The 13,379-nt window shown below is 44.5% G+C and overlaps 1 protein-coding gene across 1 annotated transcript in view; it reads left to right on the forward strand.

Moving 5' to 3' along the window:
- The window catches only part of ARMC10 (armadillo repeat containing 10), a 153,521-nt gene that overhangs the window by 61,846 nt on the left and 78,296 nt on the right, over nt 1–13,379 (forward strand). Inside the window, exon 3 of the mRNA XM_085654023.1 lies at nt 265–399. Within this exon, the coding sequence (XP_085510149.1) occupies nt 265–399 (135 nt within the window). The remainder of the gene's footprint in view (nt 1–264; nt 400–13,379) is intronic.

Below are 13,379 nucleotides of genomic sequence, written 5' to 3' on the forward strand. Positions count from 1 at the left end.
TACATAATCTGGTGTGAATGCAAATAACGGATTTTACTAAAATAGCACTCGTCAAAAGTGTGCACGGATGCATTTTACAATTACCACAAACATTATGAATGTATCTGTCCACTATTCTTTTTCTCACATCTGGCTGCTTTTCAGGTTGTTAATCTCTGCATGTCTGATGAAGCTACTTCGTTGGGCACAACAATCAATGGAGTCTAATACTTCTTCACATAAAATCAAATTTCTAATGTGCGTCTCATTATATTTTCCTTTTAGGATCTTATTCGTAATTTAGGGGGTCTTCCAGTAATTGGAAACATGCTTTCAGATCCTGTTCCAGAAGTCCAGGCACAGGCTTTAAATGCACTTAACAACTTGAGTATGAACTTGCGCAATCAGGAACAGTTAAAGGTAAGCAGCATTATAAGATTTGTATAGCTTAAGATTGTTTTTTGTTTATTTGTATAAAAGTCATTTGCAGATAAAGATGGAATCGAGCTGGCAGTCTCAATTCTGTGAGTAGACTGGAAGAGGAACGTAATATAATTTAGATTTTTTTACGGCAAGGGTATTCTGCAGATATGTACAAGTGTTTTCTAACTTCTAAAAACGCTTGTATTCATTAGAGACAATCAGTTGGTTATCAGATACCTAAAAACAGAAAGTGTTCCACAGCACAATTGTCTTTCTGTTTTTTATTCAATACTGAAAAAAATCTTTATTCCTTAATTGTTGGGTTCATGTAATTGTCATTCATAATAATGACGGTAAAGGAAGGTGCTAGGAAGGTATGGTTATGCTCATTACCATCTCTCATAAATATAGTTTTTACTGAGTTTGGGGACCATTCCACTTATTGATAGTGACTAAGATTTCTGCAAAGGTTTTGTCTACATTGGAACCTTTCTCCCCACACCTTCTTAAGAGTGAAGAAAGATAATTTATTAAAGCAAGATAGCTTTATAGCGATCTTTTTTCTAGTATTACCATTCCTCCGTGGTTCTGCACTAGCAGCTGTTACCTTGGATAAACAAAAATCATTTGTCTGTGTTCATAGGGTGTTTAACCATACCTTGAGAATGGTGTGAAGTTTGCTCCATTTTCATGGCAGTGGTTCACCTTCTGAATATAATACTCACCTTTCCATTGAACTAAGTAACTCTGAAAGCTCATATTTTTTTCTGTATCGTGATAATAGGCAAGCTTGTCATTTATCTCCATTGACTCTCTTACCTCTTGAACCATATCTCAATCATAAAGTTTTCATAAAGTTGTAGGCACGCATTTTTTGTTTTTTATAACCAAATGTATTGGGTTTTTAAAAAAACAATAAGGCACTAGCACCACATGAACCACTGTGGCCAGAATACAATTCTAGTTGCAGATTGATCTTGTAGGAAGCTGGCTCTGATATACTATACCAAAGTGAGGTATAGTGTGCACAGAGTCCAGTGGATCTACAGAGGTATAGCAGAGGCTAAATTAGATCATTTCTAACAGCTCTATCTGTGGTAGTGTGGTCAAACAGCTAGGCTTATCAGGAGGGTGTAAACATTTATTGTATTCACTCAGACAAGAACTGATGGCACAGACTCAGAGATTAAATCCCGACCAAATAGATAAGCATAAAAAAGGTATAGCTATGATTTATTTCTCCAAGAGAAAGTTACAGCTCTTATGGCCAAGGGAGCTATAGAGAGAGTCCCGGTTTCAGAAGTAGGCAGTGGCTGTTATTCCCACTATTTCCTGATTCCGAAGAACAAAGGGTTGCAACCCATTTTAGATCTTCAGACCATCAATCTCTTCCTCAAGAAGAAGTTCAAGATGCTCACTCTAGCTCAGGTCTTGTCTGCCCTAGACCAAGAAGACTGGAGTGTAGCGTTGGACCTGCAGGATCCGTATTTTCACATCCCCATCCTGCCGGACCACAGGCGTTACCTTTGGTTCAAGCTAGGCCAGATGCACTTTCAGTTTACCGTGCTCCCCTTACTAGTGCCCCTCGGGTGTTTACCGGTGGTCACAGCTCATCTGCGCAGGTTAGGGGTGTCAGTGTTCCCCCTACCCCAACGACTGCCTGTTGAAGGTATCCTCTCCCCAGGCTGTCGTCTCTCACCTTCAGATTATGGTGGACCTCCTGCATTCCCTGGGGTTCTTTATAAATGTGCCAAAGTCACACCAGACTCCTTCTCAGATGCTCCCTTTCATCTGAGCTTTTCTGGACACAGTGCAGTTTCGGGCCTATCCTCCCGAGCAGCGAGTCCAGGATATTCAGGTTATGATTCCGGTGTTTCAGCCTCTATCCTGGATTTTGGTGATGCTGACTCTGAGGCTGTTGGGCCTCCTGGCCTCCTACATCCTGTTGGTAAACCATGGCATGTGGTGTATGCGGGCTCTGCAGTGGGCCTTGAAGTTCCAGTGGGCATAGCATCGGAGAAATCTCAATGATGTGGTCCAGATCTCAGAAGGAGCTGCAAAAGATCTGCACTGGTGGATGAAGAACTGTGATTGGCAGACTCCTCTTCCTTCCCCAATCGGATCTCACAGTTGTGACAGATGTCTCACTTCTGGAATGGGGTGGCCATCTGAGAGAGGTGGAGATCAGGGGACACTGGTCTCCGGCGGAGTCGGGGCTCCACATAAATTTGTTGGAGCTTCAAGCGCTTCGTTAGGCATTGAAAGCATTTCTTCTGTCTGTCAAGGAGGAAGTTAATGCAGGTGTTCACGGACAACACCGCCATGTGGTACTGCAACGAGCAGGGCAGAGTGGGGTCATGGACCCTTTGGCAAGAGGCCCTATGTCTCTAGACATGGCTGGAACAGCAGGGCATAACCCTGGTGGTTCAACACCTGGCCGGTTCTCTGTACGCCAGGGCAGACAAACTCAACCGTCTATGCCTTACGATCACAAATGGCATCTCCAGTCGGAGGTGGCGCAAGGTCTCTTTCAGCAGTGGGGAGAACCTTGGTTAGATTTGTTCGCCTCTGAAGAGAAAGCGCAGTGCCAGCAATACTGCATGCTGGAGTTTCCAACGCGGCTATCGCTCTGCAGTGCTTTTTGTCGCGAGTGGAGCTCAGGCATGCTGTATGCCTTTCCGCCCATACCACTCCTGCCCAGGGTTCTGAAGACGGTCAGGAACGACCGGGCCCAAGTCTTTCTTGTGGCTCCGAACTGGGCGAGGAGAGTCTGGTATCCAGAACTTCTTAAAATGAACATTGATCCTCCAAATCAGGCTGCCCCTTCAGAAGGATCTTATATTGCAGCAGCAGGGAAGGGTCCTCCATCCGAACCGGTCAACTCTGCACCTCCATGTGTGGAGATTGAGCGGTGGCAGATGATGGCTATTGACCTTCCTCCTGAAGTGAGTAACGTTGTTTTGGCGGCAAGGCGGCCCTTCACTAAGACGGTATATGCCTGCCGTTGGCAGAAATTTGCATTATACTGTACAGAAGGTTCAATTGACCCTCTTTCTGCTTCTCTTTCCACTATTCTTCTATTCATTCTAACCCTGGGCTCTGCGTTGGGTACTCTCAAGGGTTATATTTCTGCTCTATCTGCTTATTTTGCAGCTGCCAGAACAACACTCTCTCTTTAGGTCTCCAATTGTACATAGGTTTTTGAAGGGGCTAGCTCATTTGTTTCCGCCAATGCCCTTTGTTATGCCGCAGTGGGACCATAATTTGGTCCTCACCTATCTTATGTGTGCTCCCTTTGAGCCTTTACACAACTGTCCCCTCCGGCTGCTTAATATCAAGACAGTTTTTTTAGTGGCGATTACATCTGCTCGGAGGGTGAGTGAGTTTCAGGTGCTGCCTTGCATGCATCCCTACATGATGTCTTTTCCAGACAAAGTGGTGTTCACACCCAGACTTCATTTTTGACAAAGGTTGTGACCCCATTCCAGCTGGGTCAATCCATCACACTGCCCACCTTCTTTGCTCCCCCGCATCCCTCTAAGGAAGAGGAGTGTCTCCACCGACTGGACCCAAAAAGAGCATTGTCGTTATACCTTGACCGCACAAAAGAGTTCCGGGTGGACAACCAACTTTTTATGGGGTATGTGGGAGCTAAGAAGGAGTGGGCAGTGCATCTCTTGCTGGGTCGTTCTCTGCATTAAGATCTGCTATGCCCGGGCTAAGAAGCAGGCCCCTAAGGGATTAAGGGCCCATTCCATCAGTGGAAAGGCTACGACTACGGCCTTTGCTCAGCTTATCCTAGTCCTGGACATCTGTCATGTGACAACGTGGACATCCTTGCACATGTTTGCCAAGCACTACTGCCTGGGCAGTCAGGTCTGCAGGGACGGGTATTTTGCCCATTCGGTCAAACAGGACTTCCTAGTGTGGAAATTGGTCCGCGACCCACCGTTGGGTTGGTATGGCTTTGGTATCTAATTCAAAGGTAAGGAATCTGCAGCTAGAAGTCTCTATCAGATGAACAATTTACCTTCAGTAACACATTATCTGGTAGAGACTCTTATCTAGCTGCAGATTCCTTACAGCCCCACCCATGCCTTCCCGCTTTGTGGGCTAATTTTGTAGGGCTAGGGTGACTCGCCTTTTCAGGGCCCTAGTTTTGCACATGACTACCACAGTTACTTCTGGCTCTGCCTTTCTGGCATGGAAAAATCAAAAATTACTGAAGTCTGCGTGCCTGGGTGGCGCCTATATAGGTACCGCGACATCATAACCGATGTTACAGACGATGTCACGCGAAAGCCGAATGGAGCCACCCGTCAGTGTGCTCACGGGGTATTGCTCAGCAAAAGTATCCAGATCCAGACTGACGCATTGGAAATTCAAAGGTAAGGAATCTGCAGCTATTTAGAGTCTCTACCAGATAATGCGTTATCGAAGTTAAGTAACTTGTTCATCCCTTATGTGTCTGAAACTGCAGAGCAGTACTCAACAACTCCAGATCACTGACCCTCTTATTGTTTCATTTAGCGTTCTTGAGTACTTCTTGAAAGATGAAGTGTAGGTGTGTCTTAAGAAAACTGCCATCTCCGGTAACATTGAAGCAATTTCCCCTAAGTAACCATGCACTTCACCCAAGCCTCAAATAGCAGAACCTTTGTAACTCTTTATTGGACCTTGACTCTAGCAACTTACAATTCATTGCATGGTGGTTCAGCCTCAGGCTCTTTGCAGAGAGGGTGACTGAACAGAGCATTTCTCTTTCCATGCCAGTAGAGGAGTTGAAGGTCATAGGTGGAATACGCTTCTAGCCTTCATTATCACCTGTCATCCTATGTTAAGACAAAGGATGCAGTCGGACACTGAAGGCTGAAAGTGCCCATTCCTAGTTAGCTTGAGTGAAGCAGTGTAAACGCTGCTATTTGACTTGTGAAAATATACACTTTTAACATGTCAAAACCTCCAAATTAAATATTTATAAGTGACCCCTATCTAGGCCCACCAGAATGGGTGTACGGCATGTAAAAATTTAATGTTAAAAATAGACTTGCAGTGAAAAGCCACCAAAAACTATTTCCACTAAAGCAAGATTAGCTGTTCCATAGGAAACACTGGGTTATATTGTTACATGTAATAATGTTAATGTTGGTTAGGAAACCGCTAGAGAAATAACTAAACCACTATCTTTAGTATTTATTAAGATCCAGTTCAATGGTTAATTCAGATTTTGGATAAATATTAAGAAAAATGTACTTTTAGGAAGTTACCTTTTCTCTGCCTCTGGAAGCCTATTTGCTTTCTCACTTCTGCCAACCCGTAATTAGCATTTGAATGGATGTGAAATGGCTCCAAGGAGCAAACAATAGGAAGCCCTGATTGGGCTGGGATGGTCCCAATGAACCTCACAGATTATACAAGGTGGGGCTGTGGGCATCCTTTTTGACATTATAGCATAAAATCCTGCTTGAATGTCAATTCCTGCTTGACAGATCTGCTGAGGTTTTACATGGAACACTTGGGGCATACTTCAAAGAGGCCTCCCTGTCATATGAAAATGTTAGCTGACACATGGGCAGAGTCCTTCCTTTGTCCCCCAGCGAGGGAGGCTCCAATCAAAATGGGCCTCTTTTTGACATTATAGCATCAAATCTTGTTTGCTTGTCAAATCATGCTTGACTGATCTGCTGGGGTTTTACATATAATACTTGGAGTACACTTCAAAGGGGGAAACCAGGATGCCAAACCAATTCTTGTGTAGCTACTGTGTTAGAAACCCTACTTTTTGTTCTACCATACTTCTGTCTCTGGGTTTATCTGGGGTACTGTAGCTGCATCAAACTGGATTTCAATGTTAGATCTGAGAGGACACTAGGATTACCGTGGTACACTTCTCATACACACCACCAGCCCTCAGAACCCAAGTTTGTGGTGGGCAAGGACCTTCGCCATCTTGACAATGCCAAAGTAGGTAGGCTTGGCCCCTGATACCATACCCCATTGGTTAAGGCGTGCTCAAAAGTCATTCCAACCCACAAGTTCATGCCAGGTATAAATGTCAATGCCCCGGGCATGCAATTCAGAACACTCCTGCATCTGAGTAAGATCAGAATAGGACTGCACCTACTACCTAGGACCTCAGAAGATCCCTGAAGAACTGGAGTTGGTATCTCTTGTACCCAAGAAGTCGATTCAAGTGGTTATAAGGTTGACCTGCTACAGGGACACAACATACTACAGGAGGTCTTTTCCTGCAGTTACTCAGCGCACCAGTGGCAACTTGAACTGGACTGGACTCTGCTGTTTGGCCTCTGCCTCCCACACTAGAAGTCTCTAAGTGTCTTCCCTGAGGTCCTTGGGGGCTTTAAAAGTGTACTCCTTTGGTGGAATGGGACTTAAAGGACTAAAGCCAGAAGGTACAATCTTTCACCAGGATGAACCTAGTTGGTGTATCTAACCTGTGCCCTCTTCGTGGTCTGCGTTAAATTGCTCCTAGGTCCGGTCTACTGTGACTATTGACTATCATTGGCCCTACTTGCTTCTTGGCACTATTTTTACTTAAAACGTAATAAATGCATATATGCGGTTCCACTTATTTGATTTTGTAATTTTTTTTGTCATTTTGTTTACTACCTTTTACTCTGTTTTTCTAGATTAGTTTGGGATTTTTATTGTTTTGCATTTCAACTTTGTTACTGTTTTTTATACTGCATAAATGCATTACACATTGCACTAAGTTAAGCATGTCTGCTCTTTGTCATTGCTACCAGTGGGTTAAGCAAAGGTTAATTTAGTGACTTCGAGGGTCCAACCTGACAAGGTTTGTGATTATTCCTTGAGGTGAGTTGTGACCCAGCCCAAGTAATAATCCAATTCCTTCCAGTGTGGAATAAAATGGAGACCGAGAAATAGTGGTGCTTTATAGAGCGTTTGCTGGTAAAGGCTCAGCTTTGGTGCATGGGTTGAGGACCACATTCCCCAGTGCATATAGTGCACCTCTATCGAATGCTATGTTGGATGCCTAAGACTGATATCAACTGAACTCTGTTGATTACTGTTTTTCCCTTCCTGTTTACACCACTGTTTGACAATCACATTTTTACCCTCAGAACAGACATGCATAGTTTTGCACAGTGGAAGGGGTCTGTTTGATGGTGGGTGACATGTTTAGTTCAGAGATGTTAAAGCTGAGCAATGTAAAGTGGACTTTGGCATCAGGGAGTCTGGGAGGTTCCAGTATGTGCATTATAGACATTAGGTTATGAATACTTTCTGTGAGGAAGGGTTGTGCATGGTCTCTTTAATTGTTTCAAATGTTTATGCAGAGATCCTTGGATGGCACTAACTATCAAAATTTTCTTTGGAGGTGGTATTTCACAGCTGTATGGCTACAAGGTCCTGGCACCCCTAAGCCAGTTCTGTTCTGGCGGGGATGTGGACATAGGAGTACACTCCTGATTATACTCAAGGGTGCCCACTAAGTCAACATTATTGTCTTATGGTAGAAAATATGTTATGAAAATGAGATGCTGAGATGTTGAGCCTCAAAACGCACAAACAGCACTAGTGGAGCTGCAAGTTCATGTTGGTAACACTCAAAGGTAAAGTATTTGAGAAGCCTTGAAATATATTCTGGAACTTCACGAGTCACTCATGGAACAAGGCTGGGGAGGCAGGAGTTTCAGTTGATCTTTGCTTTTGTTGGGTTTTTATTCCTGATGTGGATGTCTTAGTTTGTTACCTGCTCAAGCATGCTTCTGTGCAAAAGAAGGAGAATGTTGAAGGCACTCATCCTGTTTGTAAGGAAGATTGTTATGTTTAACTATCATTCGGAACTAAAATAAATCTTGAGGTAGACCGGGGGGGTGCTTGTCTCCAGGGTGAACTGCACTTTATTGAAGAAGTGATGAGAAAGAATAGTAGTTGAGTCCTGGAGGGGTAGGAGCTACTGATAAGTAATCAAAAAATAACCTGTCTCAAAAGCCCTGCTTTTGAAATCTCTCCATCCACCTATCAGTGGTTCTGAGAGCAAGTGTGTTTTCCCAGAGAAGGTAAAACCTTCCTCTTTCAACAGTAATATACTAGCTATTCATTATTTATACCTAGTGTAAAGCACTATGTGCCGTTGACCACCCATTTCCAAGTGTATTGCAGGAGAGGTTTGTATGTCAGAACAGCGCTTGTCTTTACCACGCATGCCGTTACTCCACAGTCTTTACAATGAATGCATCTTTACCACGCATATCATTACAACGACATGCTTTAGGGAAAGAGCTGGACTTTGGAGCAGTATAATTTACTAATCCAACACCAGTCTACACAACAGATGCCGAAGCATTGGACTTTATAGTCCAATGCCGCTTTACCCAAGGCAAGTTGTTGTAACGACACACGTGGTAAAGGAATGCTTGGTAAAGACTCTTTCTTTGTAACACCTGCATTGTAACGACAGCGCGTGGTTTGCGATGCATTGTAAATTCTGTTTCCTGTGGGCGAGAGGGGCTGAGGAAGGCAAGAGGAGTAGGAGCATAAAAGAGGACTGTCCAGAAAGGAAAGGCCAAATTGACCAAAGATTTAAAGTTTGGTGGTGGGGAGGTAAACCTATCCAGCCTTTTAGGAAATCACCCTAGTAATAAAACTACTGTTACTGGAAAACCCTTTGTGTTGAGCAGATAGCTCCACTCAGGACATGCACGTTGCCAGGTTATGTGCAGTCTAGTCTTTCCTTTAATTGAGTTCCATCTCCAAAAGAGGACTGAAATGACAAAAGTGCTTGAAATGCCTTTGGAAAATGGATCACTCTCTTCTTTTCAACTTAAGCTGTAACAACCCATGTTTCCACTGTGACCCAGTGCCTAGGAGTAGGACAAGGCAAATGTTTATTACTTGAGCACATTCGGGTGTGTTTTATACTCTTTGCGTGACTTTTGCATGAGGGACTTGCTTGAGTAGAAATTATCCCACTCATGGGCATATTTACAAGGAAAGTAGCGTAGTGAGGCATTAGCCTTCCTGGCTTAATGCCTCACTCCGCCCATTCAGAAATGCTGGGCTAGCGCCAACGCAGGCCCCCTTGCACCATAGTGCAAGGGTGTCTGCATGCAGGGGAAGATTGTTTATGTGCAGGAAGGCCCCCCTTCCTGCACATAAACAATCTTTAAATGCCGTTTTGTAACTTCTATGTGTGCTGCTTAATGCTGCACACATAGAAGTTGCAAAACAGCATTTTAAAACAAGCATTGGCATAGCCAATAGGTCTCGCCTTTGGGACCTTATAAGTTTTGAGTTATGCAGCAAAATATCCTTGGTGCAACAACATCAAGTGTTGCATGGCTAAACACTTATATGGTCCCAAAGGCGAGACCTATTGGCTATGCCAATGCTTGTTTTTCCCGAAGCTAATACCACTATGGACAAAGGAGCCAGCATGGTGCCAATCTTTAAATTACTCTATAAGCACATTATGCATTATGATGATATAATAAGTGTTTTTTTACGTTGTGAAAATAAAAGAAAACTAAATATTCTAATGGGTGTGGTATTATTACTCCCTTGATAATGGTTAATAAGAATACAGGAATCTTAAATTGAAAGCATTTCACAGGCTTCTGGCACCAGTGTTAGAAATACACAACTTTAAATCAAATACAACAAGCTGAACAGAATCCCACAGTGATGTTGTCCACATAAATAATTACAGTCCGCAGTACACCTAGGTGCCAAAAATCACCAAGAAATTGCAGCAGCGGCATAAAAAAGACACAAGAGAGACGCTCCCTTCTAAACCCCAAGGCACACATCCAGCCAGCATAGCCAACATTTGGATTTGGCACTAGCTACCTAAACAAAAACAAATTTAAGTTTAATATTTTCACGCTGACTCATAACGCATCTTAGATCGCCGAGAACTCATGCTATTCAGGGAACAGCCGACGTGAAAGCTCCTTGGCAGGTCCTTCTGCCTGAGTGAGCAGCACCTGCTGAGCTGACCACCCGAGCGCTGCAACATCTATGTGAATAAAGGGCAGTCTCTGGGCCCAGAGCTTCATATATGGCTCAACCTATCTGGGAACTTGCGCACAAGGAAGACAATGCCAAGTGTAGACATTTGTAAACGATTCCTCTGTTTAAACAAGCATGCGTCATCTTAAATGGCACAGCAAGGAATAGCAGAATGCATCGAAATGGAATGCCACATTTTCTTATTACAGTTGATTTGTAATGTCAGAAATAGTCTGTAACGAGAAAATCGAAGCTAGGTGTTCGTGTATGCTTGTTTCAGGTATTCGAAGACCGTACAACATAGTTATGTACACAAATCCTTTCTTTAAAAGGGTAACTGGTGGACATGCGCCTCAAATATGGATTGTAAAGGATTCCCTAATATAAATGACATTAAAAAGAGAAGAAAACAAAGCGGAAGTCTAAGTATTTTATTTACAAGCTAGCTATTCACCAGTACATTGACTATTTAGATCTCGTCCAGGAAGGGCATTCTAATAAAAAAGGTATGCAGAAATAAGCCACCTCTGTTCATTTCTTGCTAGGCGGGGACGGTTTTCTGACACTTTCATTCAGTTCGTACTTCTTAAACTGTGTGTGGACTAGAATTCTCGGACTTCCCGTGGCTAGCAATTAATTTTACAATAACAGAAAAGCAATTCACAAAATGAACACTGGAGGTCAGTGTTAGCTCTAAGAAAATCTTGGTAACACACGCAGAGAGACAATATAAATATGCATTCCTTTACTTCGGAAGGTTATAGGTCTTTTCGAAGCAATGTGGGTACCCGTAATCAATGTTTTCATTTCGGTGGGGGAGGGCCAGAGCGAGGCACTTGGGAGAGCAAGGCTTAATGAGCCATGAAAGCCACATGGCGGCTGCGCGTGTGCACACGCTCGTGAACGCAAGCTTGAGGCCAGGAAAAGATTGTGGTAGCACTTTGAAAAGCCACTAACTAAATGTCTCGCAGAGCAGCGCATGCGCTGGCACAGCAAGACCTAAAAATGATTGTTTATGTGCAGAAAGGGGGACCTTCCTCTACATAAACAATCATTGGCCTTTTGCTGTTTCATGTGTGCTGCACAACGCAGCACACATTAAAACAGCAAAAACGAGAAGAAATTAAACACTTCTCGTTGCGCCAGTGTAAGACCAGGTTTTGCCTGGTCTTTATTCTGGTTCTGCCTCTTATTTACCCCTCCCTTGTGTGAGAAGTTGGCCTGGCATATGCTGGTCACTAGTTATAGTGGCCACCTTGCACCAGTCCAATTCGACTCTTATGGTAGATAGGTTTAAGACAACCTTTTAAGGAAAGCTATCCTAGTGGTAGCTGTGGAGAGCAGCCTTATATCAAATATATATGTATTTATTTCTAGACACACTCTACTATGAGATTAGAAGTCAGGAACACATTCAAATATCAACGTTTCACAATAAGTTAAGCACAAATATGGCTGGGGCCCTAGGGGCGTACCAGACCATATACTAAAAAAGAGGTTTAGGAAAGTCGACTTGCAGAGGGACAAGGCCTAGGGCCTGTAGAATCGCTGGGTCTTCACTAAACCACCAAAGACAGGTAAGTAAAAGACCCATGGGAGACGCGTGCAGTGTGAGAACACAGCCGCGGGTTCCCTATTGATTTCAATGGAGCAAGTCGCAGTTGGATTTTTAAAGTTTTAGGGTACTTCGAGGAACTCTACAAGCAAGCAACTTACAAGGTAAGTAATTCGAGGGCCAACACACACTAGGGCACCGGAGTGCACGAGTTACCTCACCCAGGGAAGCCGGGTGCATAGGTGTCTTTTGGTGTCGGGTCGCGTCGCTGTTTTCTATGGAAGCCAAAGAAGATTTGCTGCTTGCGAAGACTGAAGAAGTGTCCGGTGGAATCCAAGGCTGGATTCAAGATGAAGATGACCTGAAATCAGAAGGGACAGCGTTCACAGTGTCACTTGCCAGTGACCCGGGGCCAGGAAGATGGATGCCCACGTAAGTCGGGTGATTTCAGGTGATCAAGGGTGTTTTGACTCTTCGCTCATGAGGACCAGGATGCATCGACGATGACCAGCAGCTGGATTCAGAGTGTCCCACGACGTCTGCAGCTTACTGAGGTGTCGCCAACCAGATTGGAGCCAACAAGCCTTGGCAACAGCAAGTCTTGTGAAAAGTGAATACAGTCAATGGTGCAGAACAGCAAGGTCTGAGGGGACTCACCCAACGAGGGTAAGTGAGGGCAGGCCTGGAGCAACCAGGGGAGCCCTTTGGTTCGATCAGAAAGTCTTCAGGAGACCCACAAGCCAACGGGCAAGGGATCGTGTAGATGCCTCGTGAGGAAATGCTTCACAGGAGCTCACGGTCACTCGGGACGGGGTAGGCCTCTGATTTTCGGTGCACAACCTGCTGGAGGCTTGGGCCATAAATGGTCCAATGCACAAATTCGTAGAACGTCATGAAGGGGTTGCACTCGACAATAGTGCACGGTACCCGGATATTGCTGTACCTCGTCACTCGTAGGGTCCACTTGCCTCAGCTCTGCTGGGGACTCACAATGGCTGTCAAGAAGTCAGGAGATCCGCTTCCGGGGCTGCATGGACTTCGGGCTCCAGCGGGAGTGGGAAAGTTTGCGACCGTTGATTCAAAGTTTTGGTGCCTGCCAAGCAGGGGAGTCACTCCTTGACTCCAAGGGAGATTCTTCCGTCTTCCAAAGGTAGTGGAACGTCGAAGGGCCAGGATTCTTCTTGTAAAGCGTTGTCCAGAGATATCTAACTTGCAATGGCAAGGGTACCCTATCTTATACTAAAAGAAAGGGAGGGACTAGCTCTATGACCACTCCTCTGTGAGGGTCAGGGTAGGGGGTGGTTACACCCACTTCCCTTTGTCCAGTTTCGCGCCAGAGCAGGGACAGGTAGCCCCTGAACCGGTATGAGCTGGCATATGCACAGAGGAGCCTACAGCTCCCCCAGTGCAGGACTTCAAAGCA

The sequence above is a fragment of the Triturus cristatus genome, chromosome 4_1, assembly GCF_964204655.1.
Source record: "Triturus cristatus chromosome 4_1, aTriCri1.1, whole genome shotgun sequence".
In the NCBI taxonomy this organism is placed as follows: Eukaryota; Metazoa; Chordata; class Amphibia; order Caudata; family Salamandridae; genus Triturus; species Triturus cristatus.